At 41.3% G+C, this 20407-nt stretch overlaps 2 protein-coding genes across 5 annotated transcripts in view; one reads left to right on the forward strand and one right to left on the reverse strand.

Annotated features, from left to right (window-relative positions):
* The window catches only part of tbc1d22a (TBC1 domain family, member 22a), a 151057-nt gene extending 141910 nt beyond the window's left edge, over positions 1-9147 (reverse strand). For all 3 annotated transcript variants that reach the window (XM_030045855.1, XM_030045856.1, XM_030045854.1), the window contains exons 1-4: positions 8948-9147; positions 8398-8454; positions 3888-4071; positions 2633-2882 (exon numbers count right to left, since the gene is read on the reverse strand). In XM_030045855.1, the coding sequence (XP_029901715.1) occupies positions 2633-2882; positions 3888-4071; positions 8398-8454; positions 8948-9009 (553 nt within the window). In that variant the 5' untranslated portion in view covers positions 9010-9147. The remainder of the gene's footprint in view (positions 1-2632; positions 2883-3887; positions 4072-8397; positions 8455-8947) is intronic.
* A 3052-nt stretch (positions 9148-12199) lies between these two features.
* The window catches only part of cerk (ceramide kinase), a 39545-nt gene continuing 31337 nt past the window's right edge, over positions 12200-20407 (forward strand). For both annotated transcript variants that reach the window (XM_030046214.1, XM_030046215.1), the window contains exon 1: positions 12200-12506. In XM_030046214.1, coding sequence (XP_029902074.1) covers positions 12359-12506 — 148 coding nt within the window. In that variant the 5' untranslated portion in view covers positions 12200-12358. The remainder of the gene's footprint in view (positions 12507-20407) is intronic.

Genomic DNA, 20407 nt, shown 5'->3' on the forward strand with positions numbered 1-20407 from the left:
TCTGTGTCTACCCAACTGCCCGAGCATCATGAGTGCACGTATAAAACTTGGTGTCTGAGAGCTCCTGTGCTTTTGCTGCAAGCTCAGTGTAGGTGCAGTTGGTGTCATCTTGCATATCCGTGCACTGTCACACAACGTGACAGTGCACGCTAGTCTAACTGTGTCTTCTCCGAGGAGATAAGGAGCACTGCCTGAAGGCAAGGAGCTGCCTGCGTTATCTGTAGCATAAACACAGCAACAGGCAGAGAGGCAGACAAGCAGGCAGACAGGCAGATGACCTGCCAGACAAGCCAGCAGACATCCAGGCGTTCAACTCAATGAAAGCACAGCATACAGCCTCTGCTGCCGCTGCTGCTGCTGCTGCTGATGTCATACTGTAAAAGCTATTTGTTCACCAGGCATATCTCTTCACAGTGCTGCCTTCCTCTTCTCCTTGTTTACAAGGAAGCGGGTGCACTGTTATCCTACACAAGGCAAGAGTACAGTATTTCTCTGTGCCCTGTTTTAGGTTCAAAACATGAAAAAATAAAACAGCACTTGAAATATGTATGTATAAGCAGCCATGTAACAACTGCACAAGCCATGACCTCAAGCAATTGTTCAGTGCCGCTGGGTTAAAAAGAGGCCTTCGGTGTATACAGAGACTAACTGAGGTAGAGGAGAGGAATTTTTATTTTTTCTTTCATCTTATTTTTATATGGGAGAGAGCAGAGGGATGGTGGAGAAAAGAAAATAAAAGACAGAGAGATGGTCTTCATCCAGTTGGTATATATTTCTTTTCTTTTTTGTCTGTTATATGGCACTTTTCTGTCACTGTCAAATAATGTGGTGATAAAATTTGCCTTTGGTGAATAATCAATGAGCATTAGTCACCACACTGCCCAAAAATTTTTTTCTTAACATTTGAATGTGTTTGATATACAGTTTTTGGCTTTTGCCTGCTATGAAACTTTGTCACTGCTGACCACACCACACTCTCTATGACCTCAAGCCAGTCAAACCAAAGGAAACTAATTACCCATCTTTCCACTGCCGTGCCACTGCGAGCTAGGGCTATCTTCGAGCCAGACAGTGCTAATGGCCTGTGGACTGGAAGCTGTGAGAACAAAAACCATTCACGTTTCCACTGTTGCGCTGATAGCCCCACAGTCTTGCCCTATAACCCGTCCATCACATGCCACCTCAGAGTAAACGTCATACATCCTGCGCATGCACACGCGTGGGAAGTAGGAGGCGTGTGGTTAAAGTCTGCACACCCGGCACCAACTAAGGACTGCAGAATGGGATTCAAAGAAGATGTGTGTTTGGTGATGCTGATGTTCGCTTGGTGAGTGACAAAGGCGCAATGGTTACTATGGTTACTATATATGTTAACTGCACGGCACAAGACAGCAATCCATCAAAAACAAAAACACTGGCTCTCTCACAATATATAGCATAACATCCTCATTTCAGCAAGCACCACTAATTCGACACTGGACATTATCCCATGTCCAGATAGTGACCACAGCCCTAATGTCCTTATTTGACCAGTACTGCCGGTTGTTCTCCACTTTTTCTTTTCTCCGTTATTTTTCTGGTACAAGAGCAAGCTGCTGCACTGACATCTGTACTTATCAGCTGCAACCGTCTCCCCGCCCAAAGCCAGGCAAGCCCTGCTTATGACTCTTAACTCCGCCTCAAGCCACGATTAGCTGTGTCTCGCCCATAGGTATTTGGTGGGCCATTAGCACCTGGAAACTGGCCCTGACATAGTCCCAGCAAGGCTCGATCAAAGACTGGACGTGACAATGGAAACACAACTGACCCTGGCACACACTAGCATGCCCGCATTTGGCTCAACAGTGGAGAGCCGGCTATTGGCTCTGTGTTAAACTGCCTTCTGACTGGCCGCCTGTTATGCTGCACTCCACATAGTGGTAGCATCTTAATTTCTCTGTCTGTGCTGCTTGAATGGTTAACTGGCCAAACATCTATTGATAGTCAATGTTATTCAGTTTTGGTGACAAATAACAAGTTTGCAGTCACCGAGCAATGAAATTGAAGAAAGAAAAAAGTGCCTTAGTTGGGTAAGTGCAGCCGTTCTCTAAATTTTTGGCTAGAGTGACCCCAGGAAATAAACCGATTCCTACTGGTAATGCCTGTCACAGTCTGCATGAACAGGGTAGTGAACAGTCCAACTAAGAAACGACTCCCTTTTCAGGTTTTTCATTTGCTTAAATATCAGTGGAGGGCACAAGTTTGAACAATGCACAATATTTCAAAGGAAAAAATAAAAACAGAAAAACAATCCAAAAAACATTAAACATGATATTACATTTTTAAAACAGGAATGTTTTTTTTTCCTGTGTTAATCATCAGTGCCGACAACCACTCTGACAAACACATAAGTGAGTAAGCAAGTTTCAAATAAAATTTAACTCTGCTTTATTGAATGTCTCACCTAGTGCCTAATTTTATACACAAAATGGTACTGACAACACCTAAGGTGACATATTCCTATGAAAAATTCACATTATTTATTCGGGCAGTAAAACTTATTCTTGGCAGGAATATTTTTGGCAGTTTAATCAGCCCCTGGCAGGCGAGCCAAAAAGTTAATTTTGGACAACGGATGACAGCCTTCACTAACCTTTAGGCGAGCCAATGGGAGCCTCGCTGTGTGACTTCACCAAGCGGCCATCGCTGTGAGGGCTGGTCTCCGAGGCAAACGACAACTCTGGACTGGTCACGTCTCCCTCCTCCCCTCTGTCCTCCTCATCTTCTTCCTCCTCCTCTTCCTCCTCCGCCGGCTCTTCTTGCGCCTCCTCCTCTCTCTGTTCTGGCTCTGTCGTGTTGTCCTGTCTCTGTTTTTCCTGCTGCTTGCTGTGGTTCTCAATCACCTGTGAAGACAACAAACAAGATATTTCAACAATAAGTGTCACATTTTGATGATTTAAGAAGCAACATATTAGGCTCTCTTGAAAAATGAAATGTTACAAAAGGGCCAGTTCTGCTGGGTGTCTGATGGATAAAGAGATGGAACTCCACTCTTGCTTAGCATACATCTCATCAAAATGCACGCAAAGCAAGACAGTGTCAAAGAAAAAACACAGTATACATTCAATGATGTTGGATAGGTTACAAGTGTGCTTCTTTCCCCAAAGCATTAACAGACACCCTGTCTGTATTCTGCTACTACTACAACTGAGCTGTACTACCTCTAAACCCACATTGTTGTCATCAAAGTCACATAAATTAACTCTTACGCTGACAGTTTGATCTGCAGTTTGGTTACATTTTGATTTGATGCATAGACTTGACATTTGCAAGGTAGACAGCATCAAGCCATCGAGACACGCTACTCAGTCACACAGATGCTGTTAGGACAAGCTGTTACAAATGGATGCACGCTGAAAGACTCTGAGTCACAAACAAGCAATTATCACCCAGATGTTTGTGTAGGCAGTTCTATCCGGAATTAAACCTGGTCAAAATCCAGTGGTGTATACCTGTCTTATAAACTTTGGCTCTTTGTCTGATACGGTACTTCAGGATTTTAAGTAGCCTATCCAATTAATTTGAGGTCACTTCAATCCTTTCAAAACAGCCTAGCTTTTCAACACATCAGTATTTTGTTGTTTTTTTTCATGAAGATGTTGGAAGAAGATATTTTTAGCATTTGTTAACAACAGTGCAGCTTAGTGGATCTGAAAACTAGTTTCCCTATAAAGTTAGCTATGTAGGGAAACAGGGAGTTCTTTGGAAGAGGCAAACACTTGGGTGATTGTTTTTGGTTAAGACTGAAATTACGGCCACTTTATGGTGTGACAGGGCAGCACAGTGAGAAGTGAGACTCATAATCGAACCAGAGGATCTTGAGCAACACGCTGAATCTGGTCCTTCACCTTATTGGCGGTCTCCATGACGACCTCTATGTTGAGGTTCTGTGCAGCCATGGCCAGCAACTCGTCATCGTCATCCCCAACGTCCCAGGCGTCGCTGGTGATGCTCTCAAACTCCTGAAAGGTGGTGGCCTTCTTGGGCTTGCCTGGTGTGGCTGGAGGAGGCTTGCTGCCCGCCTTGATCAGGCTAGAAGACAGAGAGAGGGAGAGGGAGGAGGATGAGGATGAGGTGAGAAAAAGTGAGGGGGAGGGGAGTGGTAGGAAGGACAGAGAATTAGAAGAAAGGATGTGGAGGAAAAGGGAGTTAGGTCAACAAACAGACGGTTTGGGAGAAGGGAGAAGGGAGGAAAACAGACATGGAGGCACAGTAAATCATTTTGACAATGACAGGTGTGCAAACAAAAAGACAGAAAAAAGTACGCCTTTGGTATCAAAACGTTTGACAATTAATTAATCAACATTCAGCCCGAACGAAGCCTATAAGATATTCACATTTTGAACATGAGTGGCTTTTGACAGCTTCTCCAATAATGACAGAGGATCCTGACAATGAAACAAATTCCACTGAGACAAGTGTGTGAGTCAGCACCAATTCACAGGGACTCTTCAACTCAAAAGGTTCAATATATAAAAAGGGAAAAAAAGTAGTCTCTCACGCCTAACAAGATTGAATCTGGCAATGTTCAAAAGACAAGTTTCTTTGTGCTGCAAGGACACCTTTCCATTCAATGGAAACAATAAATGCTACAGTAAAAAAAAAAAAAAAAAAAAAAAATTCAATTAAACTCAACCTTTCTTTTTTCATCCTGTGGTGCAGAGAAGTAGTATGTGGAAAGAGGGAAAGGGTGAAGAAAGGGAAGAATGCACTCTGATTTCTTTCAAAGACAAGGATTACCATAATAAAGAGAGAGACTTGTTCACATTATCCTGCTTCTATCATAACTTAGAGGAAAGGAAGGAGTCTGAACTTATACCCCGACAGAAAAATAAGCAAATTAAATTCAACCCTCTGTGGAAATCCATATGATTAAACATCTATCAGAAGAGAGAAAAGGATTATTACTGACTAACCAGGGTGTCTCTGTGTGTGTGTGTGTGTGTGTGTGTGTGTGTGTGTGTGTAAAGCACAAATTGCAAGACTATGGGTATGCAAGAGCAACAAGGTTCCAAAAACACCTCAACAAAATATACCTTGATTTTTTTTTAATGAAGTGCAGCCTATTTTGATATTAATCTTAAAAGAGTTCACCTTAACTGACGCTGTTTTGTATTCTGAACAAATTATTAATAAGACAGCTTTAGCAGATAAACTACTTTTACTTTGCTCAGTCAAAGTCTTTTAACAACAAGGGAACTGAGGACAAATAAGGTACAAATGTGATCACAAACACCGAGAAATGAGCAAATGGCAAATTTCCCCGCAGAAATGAAAGCGGTTTCATGTTCCAATACTTAAACCCATGTTTCCTACACACTTTCCATTTCAAAATATTTTCCCCAGATGTAATTTCTTGGCTGGACGTAAAAATTTTGTTCAAAGCTCAGCTCAGTGTGACACAAGCTCTGCTAAATAATAGGCTGTAGCTGGGCCATAATCACTCCACAACTGAATATTATCTTTCTCAACAACAAATATCCCAATATGTGAAATGTAAATTGATACACAAGTACAAGAAAGCAAGGGGGCAACAATTATTTGCTATACTTTTACAGCAGATTTTGGTGCTACACAAAACATGTCGAAACTTTCCAGACCTATATAGGTGCCCTGTAATTCTAAACAAATGAAACAACACTTCTATTTCAACCCCCCTACAAAAGTCACACAAGAGCTTATAGCTATTTAAGAATATAAACTAATAAAGTTAGACTGGGTGGCAGACCTTGTTTTATTTTATTTTATTTTATTTTATTTTATTTTATTTTTATTTTTTTTATTTATTTATTTATTTATTTATTTATTTATTTATTTATTTATTTAGGACAGTGCACATTAATTAACATTCCTGTAAATGTGCAAGTGTTAGCCAGAGGCTAGTTTACAACCGCAGTCCTCCGGCATGATGTTAAAGAGCCATTAAAATATACAAAAAGGGACACATCACCCACACATTGCAACATCCCCCTTTTGCTGTGACCACAATGACAAGAATTTCCAAGAAGTGAAAATAAAACTGACTGAGAGCACGTCTTAGTTCCTTAAAGGTGTAGGCTTCGTTATATATTAACTGGATTTTCAGGAAGGTTAACTTTCCCCAGGAGAATATATGAAAGGCCAATCAGTTTAAAATAATGCTTGACAGTTAAATCCAGCATACACACTCTTCTTAATGGCAAACAGACATAATTTGCAAAACATGACTTATAGTTTTTTTATGGTTAGGGGTGGGAGCATGTGCACAGCAATCAAACACTAAGCATGTAGTAAAAAAAAAAACATTCTTTTTTTTTAAAGAAGCCCTTTGAAAATTTCATTTAAAAAGTCATTTAAGTCAGTCATTTAAAAAAAAAAAAACTAGCATCAGCGCAAAGCCATGGGAAGTAGGGGTACTGCTGCCCCCCCTGTCGGTGAGATGATGGGGGGGCAGCAACTACCCTCAGCACACTTGAATGCGCCAATGTGCTAAAAGAATGCATATTGGCACTTAGGAGATGATGAAACTATACAGGAGATGGTCCACGAGGTTGAAACGTGTGCCTTGCAAGTGGGCCTGAAAATGCCAGACCATGCCCCAAGAGTGAGCAGAACCCTGACTCGCCTTTGCCAAACCATAAAGCCAGAGGCAGGGGTGCACAACAGGCTCTTGGACACGTTAAAATGAGTGATTTTGGATATGGTCTTGTCTGCTGTGCACAACAGGACAGCACCTGGTAGTTGCAAGACTGGCATACTGACATTTGGATTCATATGTGATGTTATATATGAAATTTTCCACAAAAAAAGCATTTGCTCAAAATTAATAACTAAATACATTGCAACAGATGTTTACTAAATACCTGAAAAATAAGTTTCAAAATGTAAATTTTTTACATGTACAATTTTATGCAAAAGGCTATGGCATATGTGATAATGCTAGTAATATAAAAGGCATGACAGGCCCTACGATGGAAGAAGATGGTATTGCCCCCCTACATTTGATTTAATCTTCGACTACAGCACCCCCAACTTAAATCATCTTCCCACAGCCCTGCACTGGAGAATGAGATGGCCTGCAGGAAGACCACAGCCTCCAGGGTGGAGAACGTGTACGATCATTAAGCCCAAACTAGAGCGAGTGGATTACAGGAACTTTCAATTTAAAGCGGACTCCAAATTAAATACCGAGTCTCTTTTATTGGCCGGGTTTGACTACACGTTAGACTTCGCCAATATGTCCAAATTTTCCGATCACTGGCTGTCAGCGCAACAACCAGAAATCACCAATATATTCACCACAGGGGGTAAGGGGGGTGCTGTAAAGCATCTGAGATTTTCACTTAAGTGAGAACAGCTGGTCCAGCTTAAAGGCCAGTCCCCTTTAAGTGAGTCTGATCATTAGGCTAACCTATTGTTGCTAACTTCTGGGCTAACCCCCTTCATCTTCTGAGTATGTTTTCTAGTTTTGAGTAAGAATTTTGTGTAAAAAGAAATACAGGCAGGTCCCATATAGACACATGTCCCAAAAACAGGCCGGTTGCTTTTGATGATTAAAGCCAATAGGAGCTCAGACTACTGCTGGACCTCCACAATGCCCAACATAACTGTAACATGCCCTTACACTGAACCAAACTGCCAAATGAAGTTGGGAATTTATTGAATTTATGGTCAGAATATATTTATTATTAAAGGACTTGCTTGATGGCAGAGCATTTTGACAGCATCCAATGGATTTTAAAAAGGCTTTTTAAGCCCAAAACGTCGGAGAATTTTCTCACCCAATAGAGGGCCGCGTACTCCTTCAGTTGCTCTGAAAACATGAAAATCCCCCATACTGGAAATATGAGGTTTCCATCTGACACTGACGACATGTTGGTGTGATCCAGTAAACCAGCCATGACAAACTGGTGGAACAATGGTGGAACAATGCTGTCCGAATAACAGGTTAGACAGAGAACGCCATGCTGCCTGGCTCGCCAGTTGTATGCTGATTTTATCAGTGGATCCAAAAAGTGTAATCAAATTACATAGCCCTGCTTTTAATCATGAGCAAGTTAACAACCTGCCAGATTTTACAATGGATCATGATGACATTCTTCTCTGTATACAGGGCAATGGAGAGAGAGGACGTTACGGCTCTAGCCAGTTTTTTTGTGTGTAAATCTAACAAAACAACCACATCTCTCATGGTCAGGGAAGATATTTTGGTATCCAGTATTTTCGGCTGGGCAAATATGCGGCATGCTAGAGAGCAAAAGGAGAGAGGAGCCAAGAAAGTCAGTCTAAATTGCTCCCACACAACTCTGACAAAACACAGGGCACAACAACATGAGTGCAACTTACTTCAACAACACTCACAAAGTAAATTCAACTTACTTGGCATGAAGGAGTGGATCGAAAGGCGGATGCTGAGCGCCGTACACATGCTGAATGCTGTGGGGAGGGAAGAAAAAAAAAACATGCAAATGAATCAGCTGATTGATTGCTGGTTGCCAACCTAGGTAAGCCAGCCTCATACAGCAACAGCAGTTATAACACATTGCGTAACTGGGCATGCGTGTGATGAATATGATGCACTTCCATCGTAATGACATGTTTACTCTGTATTAGACAACGAGCTGCTATAATTAGACTTATGCAGCTGCAGTGTGGCTGGATTTCCTGAAGTGTTAGCCACTGTTAGCAAGTCCAGTTAGCAACGCAGCGTTTAGCCAACTGGCAGGAAGATGGGAAGTGAGTCAACGAGGTATAATTTACAGCGGACAACCCAGCGTTAAAAACGTGTGAAAGCCATAATATGTGTGCGACAACGCTGAGCGAGTCACTCAGTGAAAGTGAAAGTTGCGTTTCAAGCTCAACAGAGCAGCGTCAAACAAGTGAAGCTAACTCGGCTAAGCTAAGCAGCAGGATGGAACACGTCACTCACCTGCCAGGAACCTTCGCCGTGTTCCGCTTCCAAAACTGTTTTTTGTTTCCGTCACCTGACATTTTCCCCCGGCGGTCCGACCCGTCCTAAACACAAATGCCCGAACACTGTCGTTATCTCTACAAGGTAAAAATCTATGTTTATTTACACCAAGTCCCCTCCTCCAAAACTCAGAAAGCTGCCATGTTGATTCTGCCGAATCGCCGAGCAACCGCCGCGATGATTGGCTGGCCGGACACTTCCTCACTGCCGTCCAATCACAAGTGAGCTGTGCCGTTAGGTCGCTGAGACGCCATGACGTCATCCTCCACTGACGCTTTGATGTGTTTGCGCTGTTTACAGAAATTTACCTGTCAATCAAAAGGTGAGACCACCAGCATCAGGACCAGAGGCAGGGACAAAGTGAACATTAAACATTAGACATAATACACATGCTTTTTTTTTAATATAAATATGATTAATGTTCAAGTTGTATTAATGTCCATATTTATATGTAATGAACTTCCTTTTTAAATTTCTAAGGCACACTTTTATATTTCTTATTTCTTTTTCCATTTCTTATCATTTAATTCTTCTCTTGAAAATCTGAGCAGTTGCAACTGAACCAATTTTCCCTCAGAGATCAATAAAGTATTTCTGATTCTGCTTTCTGAGGGTAAACACACACAGACCCTCAGTTTACCCACTTTTTCATTATTACTTTTGCTTGCTTACCTTTCTAGGTTGCCATACATCTTCACGTAGGCTATATATTTATATTGATATAATATGTTTGGTCATAGGAAATAGTATGAAGCTGATGCAGGTGTCAAAAGTGGGATCTTTGATGGAGTACGGTGTAAATTAATGTGTTTCTCAAAATATAATTGACTTTATTTTTGTATGTTATCCTTAAGATGATGACCAACTGGAGGTCACAGTCAACCCACCTTTTTTTTTTTATTATTATTTGCCAACATGTCACCGACCAAATCTTAGCAACAAACCAACCACACAAGAACAGGCCCAGGTACAATCAAATGCCCTTATGCTTTATTTGTGATTTTACTAGTGCTTACACAAGCTGTGTAGTGAAATATTACAGACTACACAGGTTAAGCAGCCTCATAAAGCGTAGCTTACAAAATAAACAACACTTTATCTTATACAAAATTTGTATTATATCTATTGTAATACTATACTTGCCATTAATTAACACTGATTAGAGAGGTCAGCTTTGTCCCTCAGTCAACAGCATGTAGATATGAAAGTAAACTTTACTGACCCACTTGTGAGCCACCCATGTTTTACCACATCTAACAATAAGGTGCTTTCTTCCCTCAGAGCACATCTTTCCTGATGTTAAGTAGGTCTACAGGCAAATCAATATGAAACAATTGTCCCTGAAAGACCAGCACAAAAACCAAACCAAAACATAAAATTACACCAAATAATCTTTAGTATCACGGACACAAACTTGGCCTACTCTTTTACCTTCAGAACACACCTGAAGGAAGTGCTCACTTTTAGCTCAATATTTAGTCATCCAAACAAAATAAGTGATTCACACAAGCCGTGCTGCACCCAGTCATGTAAACACTGACACTGTTAAAGAAAAATATATATGCTATTTTTTCTGTTTCATGGTTGGTCACAAACAAACACCAAACATCACACTGAGAAAATTCAGAGAGTAGCCTATTTGATCAGCCCTGCCCTGCTATTTGCACTCGTGGAGCATATCATTTGCATTGATGTGACCCATTTCCTCAACCGTGGCTTTTCTGGGAAGCTTGCTCACAAGATCTACGATTTGCCTGCATAATGGACTGTCATTTGAAAAGTTGATATTGCAGCATTCTGACTCTGTCGCCCTGTTTATAATCCATCCAAGTGAGCTCTAAGCCGATTTACGTAGCTGAGACATACCTGTCCTGATTTCTACCTGACAAGTGGCCTAAAGCTTCACTTTGACAAAAAAAAAAAAAAAAACTGTAATGCGCAAACACACACACACACACACACACACACACACACACACACACACACGCACACACACACACACACACACACACACACACATAGAATAAGAATGACAGAGAGAGAGGGATGGGGTAGACGGTGGGGTCTGTTTCTAATGACATCCTCAGGATCAAATTCTTTAATATTCCAGTGTTCGCATTACCCTCTAATCTCTTGGACTGAAACCAGAAGCAATGATGTAAAGGAGGGTAATTCAGCCTTAACTCGGATTACCATTCATTTTATTTGTGAAATGGTGTTTACCCACTTTTTCATCCTAATGGAAATTTTAATTCACCGCATACATCATAAGTATGGTGCTGAGTAAACTGCAACCTATATGATGGTATAGTTACATAAGTTGACGGTCACTGATTTGAGATAATAGTGCAGCCACCCTGTTACTGGCATGGGCAGAAAACGTGGAAGCGCCTGACTGACCTGAGTCAAGAATTTAGATCAGCAGATTAGGCGTCTGTGCAATGTGCTGATGTGTCTGCTCTGCAGGAGAAAGACCAGCGAGAGGTCTCGCTCTGTCCATATTCCTGTCTACCACAAGCTTCAGCGCTTTCAACAGCCTCTGCTCTCAGTGAATTGCTCTTAATCATAGATAGTTTTAATGGAAAAGTTGCATGATAATGTCTACGCTGCAGCAAATATATTGCAATTTTATTGAAAATAAAATTATACACAATCGAAAAATACTACTAACAATAAAGTGTAGCGGTGAAATTGTGTTTCATGTCTTTAAATGTCCAATAAGTGCTTTTATCAACACGTTTTCTCAACAGGTTGGCCTGTTAACTTTATATAATAGTGGCAATTAAACAGTACAGTAGCCTACCTTCCTAAAGAGACAACCAATAGATTAGAAACATCTCGTGAAGTAGTATCATGAAACAAAATAAATATGCTTCCTCTTTTCAGTTTTACCTTAAAACACATTGCTCAAAGCTGAAATGGTGAAGTCCAGTCAGATATATCATAACCATTTCATCCTATGGCATAATAAAAAATAATTCTCAATGCACTGCGAGTTTTCGTGTCTATGTGCACGAAAAAAGTGCATAGCTTAACTTAATTTAACTTAACATACCGTACAGTAACTTAATGTATGTTTATTAGTTTACAAAATTGTAGTACTGGAGGAAGACAGCACTTACGTGAAGGGTAACACCCACTTTCAAGTTAGGCTACTGGAATTTCTTTCTTTTTTTGAAGTGAGTGGTTGCTCTTCCCAATAGACGATCTTTGATGGAAGTCACCGCTTCCTAAGGCAGTCTGGGCCGGTAGCCTGCCGCCACACAGGCATGTGTTTGTTGTGCCGGACAGGCTGAAGTTCAGATGTGGACCACAAAAACTGCTTGACGCGTCTCGGACAACAACGTGAAGCCACATCCGAGCGAAATTATGGAAAAGCAAGCCAGATTACTGTCATCGCAGCTTGTTCAGAAGCAGAGGCTGGTAGAAGTTCTTCTAAATCGCAGTGTTTTGGCTTGGAAGGAAATTGAGACGAGCAGAAAACGAGGCTCTGGCATCAGCAACATCTCTGAGACAGGTAAGTCTGGAATAAATGTAAATGAACGAGTTTGACACTGCTGCCATTTGTTCGTCGCGCAGTAGAGCCTTTGCTTTGAATAAATCATGCCGCTTATTAGAATTTATTCAAAGCAGCATTAGCCCAACTCCTCGACTAGTCATGTTATTAAATTGCAGAACAATGGGAATATTGTATTGGTAACACATGGGTGAGAAACTCCAACACAGTGCAAGGTTAAACTCAGACTCACTAAATGTACTTCTGAAGATGTTACAACAAAATTGCATTGACTTTTATACAAGGAATAGCCATTATTGCCTGGATAAATTGTGTTACATTTACATTTCCCTCCAGTAAAAATAAGTAGTGCCCTGATAACAAAAAAAAAAAAAAAAAAAACAGCAATCTTCTCCTCCTGCACACTTATCTGCTTATCAGAATCACACATATGTTGACAAGCAACATGCATGAGGTGTGTGTAGTCTGCACTGACAGGAGCAAACAACCCACAAAATATTTCGAGTCTTACATAATTTTGCATCTCTGTTATCTCCTCTAATTCTGGCTATTGGCCTGTGTGATGTTTCTAAATACACAGGGGATTTTGACCACACATACTACTGCTATCCAGTGAAAATGTCTGAAAGAAAACAGCAGTTTCTAGCTTGACCAACATGCATTTTAAAGTTTATCCAGTGGAGTTTGAAAGAGTTTTCATCAGGTGTAGGATGGTGGATTTCTTTTTTTCATAGCACTTAGTAGCACCAAATCATCAAGACTCAAGGTTTTCACATGACAATAGCGATTTGTAACAAGAGGTTTTTAAGGTTATAGTGGCCTGTGCACTTGCATTTTAACAGGCAGCCACTCAAGCGCCTGTTTCCATTGAGACTTCACTATTGACATTTAGAAATAATGAAAAAAAAACACCAAATTAAAAGATGCTTTGTGATTTTGAGTGTAACACTGATTTGACTGACGTGGCCTGCTTTTGTTCAGCCAAGCGCTTTGGCACAGCGGATACATCTAGGCCACAGTCTCTATCTGACGTGATCAAATTCTCTTTGCTGTAACCCCAGCTCTCAAGCCGGCACTCAGGTAATGTTTTGCCCTCGCCGCGCTTTGTGTCAAAAAACCTTCAGTTAATCCAGACCTTCTCCTAACCCCCGGAGGCTAATGTTTGTTCATCTAAATGAGGTCCCTGGTCTGCAATTACTGTACAATATCGAGCGCGGTGATTACGGCTGGCACTGTACACTTCAGTTTAAACCCAGCCATTGACCTTCCTCAAAGTGGTATCAAGTGCCCCATAATAACCTGCCATAAAGAACTCCATTTATTGAGTCCGTGTTCAACTTGGCTGCGACAAGAATAGGTCGGCATGTGCGAGAGTTAAGGAACAGGTCAGTGTACCTTGGAGTTAGGACACAAACAATAAAAGACTTTGCACCTGGTGAATATAACACCAAGCCCCAGGTGACATCACATAGGAACAACTCGCGTTTATTTTTAGAAAGCGGTATTACATTGAGTGCTAAAGCAAGCATTTCCTTTTATGCATGAAGTGGCGACTGTCCATGTTTCTTTTAATGCATGCAGGCTTTGACTAGAATTTGGTTATCATTCAATTCAACCATGTTAATCAGTGACTCCAGGTATGGGTTTGGTGCTGACTGCATTTTTCCCTGATAGCCTCTGCGCCTACCCAAACAAGAAGTGAGCTATTTTTGGACTCAGTGTGTTTTCCAACCTGTTGATTTACATCACAGGCCACGCTCACCTTCACTTCCTCCTCTGTGGAGTTACCGCTCTCTTTGTTGGCTTTAGATTGAGGCTGTAAAATTCGACATCCCTTTGAGCCACACCGTCCCTGAGGACAAATGTCATGGAGACAGCTGGGTGGCTGGGTGGCTTGAGCTGACTAGATGTCAACATGTTGACACAAAAATCACTTTAAAATATGTTTTTAGAATATATTTTACTCAATAAAACTCCAAAATTGGAGAAAATTGAGCTCTTATGTCAAGAAAATGATGATGGAAGGAAGTCGAGCTGCTGTTTGGTACAAATTTTAACGCATTTAATGAAGCAAGATTAATAACCAGGAATGAAAAATGGGTAAATCTGTTAAAGCTGCATCTTCAAAAAGACAAATCTGCCTCGGCCACAGGTACCAGAAAAGCAAAAAAAAAAAAAAAAATGTGGTTCAGATTTGACAGGTCCTCTTCAGCTTTTATTTTTCATTTTTATCTAATATATTTTCACCGATATCAAACTGACACAGCAGCGCCATAAATGCCAAGAGGAATTTTTATGAGCAATAAACGTCACTCCAGCCTTGATTCTTTTGGTTTGGACGACATTAGTGAATGTTGCTGCTTGACATTTAAGTGGATTTGGTCAAATCAGAGCATCCGTCAGTCAGATGTGCTGAGTCGGGAACAGGATATCTGGTGTATCCTAGCCTGGCCTGTCTGTAGATGCGTGCACACGCACACACACACACACACACACACACACACACACACACACACACATTCTTACACATAACACACAAGCACAAAATCCAATCGCTGAGATGGCATGGCCTCTGAGCCCAGAGTAAATCCTATGTCCACATAGTGCCTGAGTCACTCCACTGATACAATGCACACTCCCATCTTGAAGGAAAGCCTGAATAAATCATGGCATACGCTTTAGAGAGCCTCTCTCGTTCCTCTAAATCACTATGCTTAGCAAGTGGTGCTTCCTCAGGCCGTCTAAGCCCGCATATCTCCCCTGGCCAGGAGGAGGTTTAGATGTTTGCTTTCCCACATGGCAGAGCTGCATTCAGATATTCAGGGATTCACTTATACTGATAGCATACATCTATTCCAGGATTCACTTATACTGATACTGGAGGTATTGGAAATCAAGTTGATCCGAGGCTAAAATAGGGTATCAGCATCTGAGAATTTCCCCAGTGCTAAAATCCCGTATCAAAAGCCACATGTTACATGAAGCACAGCAAAGCTATATGATTTTCTGCTTTAGTAACTCATAGAGGGATGCAAGCTTTCTCGAGTGGAAAGGGTAAAAATCCATGTCTGCCGTATCACCAAAAATCAAACAACTTTAGATAAATGAGTTTTATTTGTAAAGGGCCTTTCCAGTTCTCTTTTGATTTCTTGTCAACAGGCGTGATTGTATTCGTCCATCATTGAGCAATTTCTCATATTTTTTAAACATCAATGGGAGTGAATTGGGTTGTGTTAGTGTTAGTTAGACTTGAAAGCTGCTAAAGCACATTCTGTACTCATTTATGCGGCCAATATTTGTGACAGACGCATGATGAGAAGTCAGTTTTACAGGTATTGTCCTTTTTTAATGGAGAGTAATGATTCGCATTTTCCAGTGAAAGCGATGAGCCTTGTGTTAGACAATACTTTATGCTTACTGTCGTACACAGTGTTAGCAGTGAGAAAGCAATATCACATATCCTTAGCGACTGTCCTCCTGCTGTACCTCCACCTTGACTCTCCTCTCCTCTCCATGTGTGCCTAAGCCTTGGCTTAACAAACCCATTGTGCCTGGGAGAAATCTGTGCGTCTTGTTTGACAGCTCGCTGCAGTGTGTACCCAGGCAGATCTGTGCTTTGTAATCTAAAACTGGTGCTCAATGCACAGCCCTGTCTGTACATTGAGAGATGGCAGCAGAGGGAGAGATGGGGAAAAATAAGAAATGCCACAAAAAGACAAAGAGACAGAGCGAGAGACAGACACAGAGAGAGAGAGATTGGGTAAACTGTGCAGGTTTATGCTGCTATTACTGGCAGCACTGCAGCCTCTTTCATTACATCAGCCCAGTTATTTACCTACAACCCGGGTCAATAAGAGGAAAGTATAGGACCTCTGCAGCTGATTACACATTGAATCAATGGCCAGGATGATGATGTATTGGCGTGGGTGTGTGATGAAGAGGTGTGTAACTACTACCTCCCACATTTTCTTCTCCTTGGAGTATATGTTTCTCCTGCTGGACACAAGATTACTCATAATTTTTTGTAAATGTTGCAGTTTAGCCTAACATTTGCGCATACACACGCCCCACTAGAATTTCACATTTATGCCAAAACCCTATTGAAATTTGGCTTAACTAAATAACCCTAACCCAAGCTTAACTTTTTCTCAAGTTCAGCTGGGGTTAAAAGTATGTTTGAAAAGCCAATATATTAGTACACTGGCAATTCTAGCAGGGTTCCCATAGGTAAAAAATCTGGTGATTTTACATTTGACTCTGAATGGGTTCCCTTTTGGGGCCTGTAGTCAGGTCCTACTCTTTTTTTTGTGGAATAGGACTTGCTATGATATCATCACTTCTTATCCAGTATAAGGCCAGGAACTTTGGATGTTTATCTATTAGGGTTAAGGTGCATCACCCAGCGACATCATGGTTTGTCACGAGTGTCACAACCTCTGTCATTTCTTCTCCCATTCATGTCTTTTCTGTCACTCGCCACTACATGTAGAAATACAATGTGCAAAATCCAAACAGAAAACAGCAAATAAACAAACACAAATAGTGGGTGCACACCTAACAGCACAAGCCTTTCATTGTGCTTATGCTGGCATGTCCTCTAACACATTGTCAGCGCCAAAGCACAGTAACAATGAAGGGATTACATACTGATCCACTGTGTAATGGGAGGGTTGCTGAGAACAACAGCAGAATATGAATATGATGACAGCTTATTGCTGTCAGAGGACTAAAAGAAGGTGAGGCCGCGCTCTGTGCTGTCACAGATATCACACACAAACACAAGAAACACTCAAATATGCACACACATATGCATGCGGCTGCTTTTGAGCTAACATCAAATACAGTGTGATCTTCTCCAGAACTCTTGCACATCTCCTGATTTGACCTCCGTGCAGAAGAGAGCTTTGCACCACCATGGCAGGGCTGCGGTTTATTCGCTGTGACACCCAGGTGTCTTGGGTGAAACGTCTAGGGTGTGACGAGGAATTCGCAAACAAAATGTCCACTTACATGCACATGGCATGACAACAGCTACAGTGGAATCTCGTCAGGTGGGATGCCTCGCTGTTTTAGGGAATCAGGATGAGCAGGGAAATCAGTCCAAACCCCTCAGGCCATGTGTCTGCGAGAATAAACAGCAGGTTGACTGATCAAGCAAACCCAAAGCCAGGCTCTTGAATTACTGATGGATAGTATTACTACCAGAAAACTAAATTTAGCTGACCTCCTCAGCTCCATTACATTAACACAAAGATCCTCTTTGTTCTATTATGGAGCCAGGATATGATTATAGCTTAGATAAATGGTTCTCAATCCCTGTCCTCAAGACCCAGAATAAAGCTGTTTTCTATCCTACCAGCTAGTTAATTGCATTTACCTTGCATTCCAGGATTAAGTCAGTCCCTAATAGGATCATGGCTAGAACTTGAGGACCAGGATCGAAAACCACTAGCTTAAGTGATTCTGGTTACATGTAGCTACAGCAAATTACTGTCACTGTCAACATTTGAGGTTCAGGTCCTTGGATTGTTCATTGGGTAGATTGTAGCACTAAAATCATGGCTTGCCTGTGTTGCTCATTTGATAAAGTAGGGCTTTACTATGGCCAGACTGAGGTTTTATGTGTCACTTATTGAATAGAGCATGGCACTAACACTTAGTGCCAGGGTTACAGATCCTATCCCCTGTGCTGTTAGCTGGCCTTATTCCCATGGCAGCGATTTTTAACAATAGCATAACAGAGCAGTACCTACTTTCGGTTCATTTTCTTGTCTTTTTCTGCTGTGCCGTGTCAAATAAGGACACACATGAAGGAGAAAATATTGTTAAAAAGAAAATTGCTCAAACTAGGTTTAGGTCATCACAGGAATTTTTTTTTTTTTTTTTTTGTCAAGGCTTCTCTGTTTTATTGTTATTTCATTGTACACAAGGTGAGTGTTTTCACATCCCTGTGCACTTTCAGAGGCTTGTCATTGGACCAGAGAATATTTCTGGCTTTTTTAGTGGATGAACAAGGCCATCAGTTTCATATTTTACAATGTAAGCATAGGATGAGAATAAGACTCTAACTCTAAACGTAACACCTTTCTTACTGTGAGTCTGATACCCACTGGAAAGAATGGAAGTTTTCATCAGGAAATAATCTCTAAAAACATTTTCCCCCGCTACCTTCATTTTCACGTCCGTGTCTTCTTGTTAGCCGTGTCTTTGATAGCTGCAACGGCAGTTAATTTAAGGCATTGTCCCTGCACTGCAAAGCTTGTACTTGAAAATCACAAAAAATGAGCAATGGCCCATTCACATCAACGACAATGCGTATAAAGATATCTGTAACTACAATAGATTGTTGCTCGAGCATTCACATTATGACAATATCCGTGATAAATTCCTCAGAAAATGGACCATCACTGCAGGGAGCTTTTCTCCTGCTGCCTTCTTTCTCAGAACTTTAATCTGATTTCTGATAGAGTTTTATCGCCGTCTCTGCACCCTGAGATCAAACCAGAAATACAATAGTTATTGTTGTAGAGGGAACAGAGACATTCTCTTTACTTGGAAAGAATGAATCTTTTAGTTATCTCTCGTGTTACTGTTCTAGATGTGAATGTGAATCATGTACAAACCTTGAAGCATTCAGTGTAAGCGAGATATAGACGGCGGTAAGTGACTCTAAGTGACGCCTGCGCTCTTCCACAATAATCAGTGTTCCTGCATATCACCTGTGCTGGGTTGGTGGAAAAACAACTTCAGATCGAGGACTATGAACCTCAAATTCTGACAGATTGGAGTGCTGGCATTGATTTTTATGCACAGATCAAGTTACAAACATGACAAAATAAACCTTTTTTTTCCCCCTTCCCAGTTCCTGAAAAGCTGACTTTCTGTAGATACCACACTCCTGCAGCTCAAAGCAACACATTGAGCACTCTGGTATGAATAGGCAGTACACGCTGGCTGACTGCCAGTACTATAAGATTCCTTTCAACCACAAAGAAAAGTATGCCAGAGCACAGCAGAGAGGATCTGCCTTGTACGGCCGAGGGCTTAGCATGTAGCTTAGGGACTGAACTGAGCTGGAAAGCAGGGAAGTTGTGTGTGGGTATGCTGTGTGTGTGTGTATGTGTGTGTGAGTGCATGCGTGTGTGGTGATGGGATTATTCTTTGCGTGCACATGTAAGCGTTTGAGCGAGCGTGTGCATGTGTTAGAGTGTGTGTGGCAGGGTTATTGGAGCAACCAGAATGTGGGAATGTCTGCTATTGTGTGCAGTTCCTTCCCCAACACAGTTTACTGGGGTTGTTGGCTTTGTGCTCGGCGATTCCTGGGGAAGCTTGACTGGGCTGTCCAAGGGAGAGTCCAGCCGGTTAGCAAACAACTCCCTCTGTACTGACTGAAAGAAAACAGTTGGCTTTTTCAATAATGCTTTGCCTCTGACAGAAGTTGTACCACCTACCACGCTAACACTGGAAAGATTTCATGCATTTTCCATTTGGCCGGACTTCAAAGTAAGCCGGGGAACTTTAAATACAATTACAAGATGTCAGATAAGATATTCTAATATATTCCACTGAGCACTTTGGTGAGACCCAGGTGAGTGTGGGAATAAAACCGACAATAAATGCAAAGTTTTACATTGAATTATCCTGAATTTATACTGCAAAAATCCATCTCAACAAGCCATTTAGTCTCATATTCAGTGTTTTTTTCTTAAAATAAGTTTTAAAAAAAATCTTCTTGTTGAATGGGACAGTCTTGCTTGTTGTCTTGCAAATGCTTCAGGAATTTTTCTGGGAACAAGTATAAACTTGTTGAAACAGGCAGAATAAGGCACATCAGTCCACTAGTATCAAGTGAAAAATGCCGCTTGTTTCGAGTAAATTCTGGAGACAAGTTGATTCGCATT

This window comes from Myripristis murdjan, chromosome 23 (assembly GCF_902150065.1).
Source record: "Myripristis murdjan chromosome 23, fMyrMur1.1, whole genome shotgun sequence".
Classification (NCBI taxonomy): Eukaryota; Metazoa; Chordata; class Actinopteri; order Holocentriformes; family Holocentridae; genus Myripristis; species Myripristis murdjan.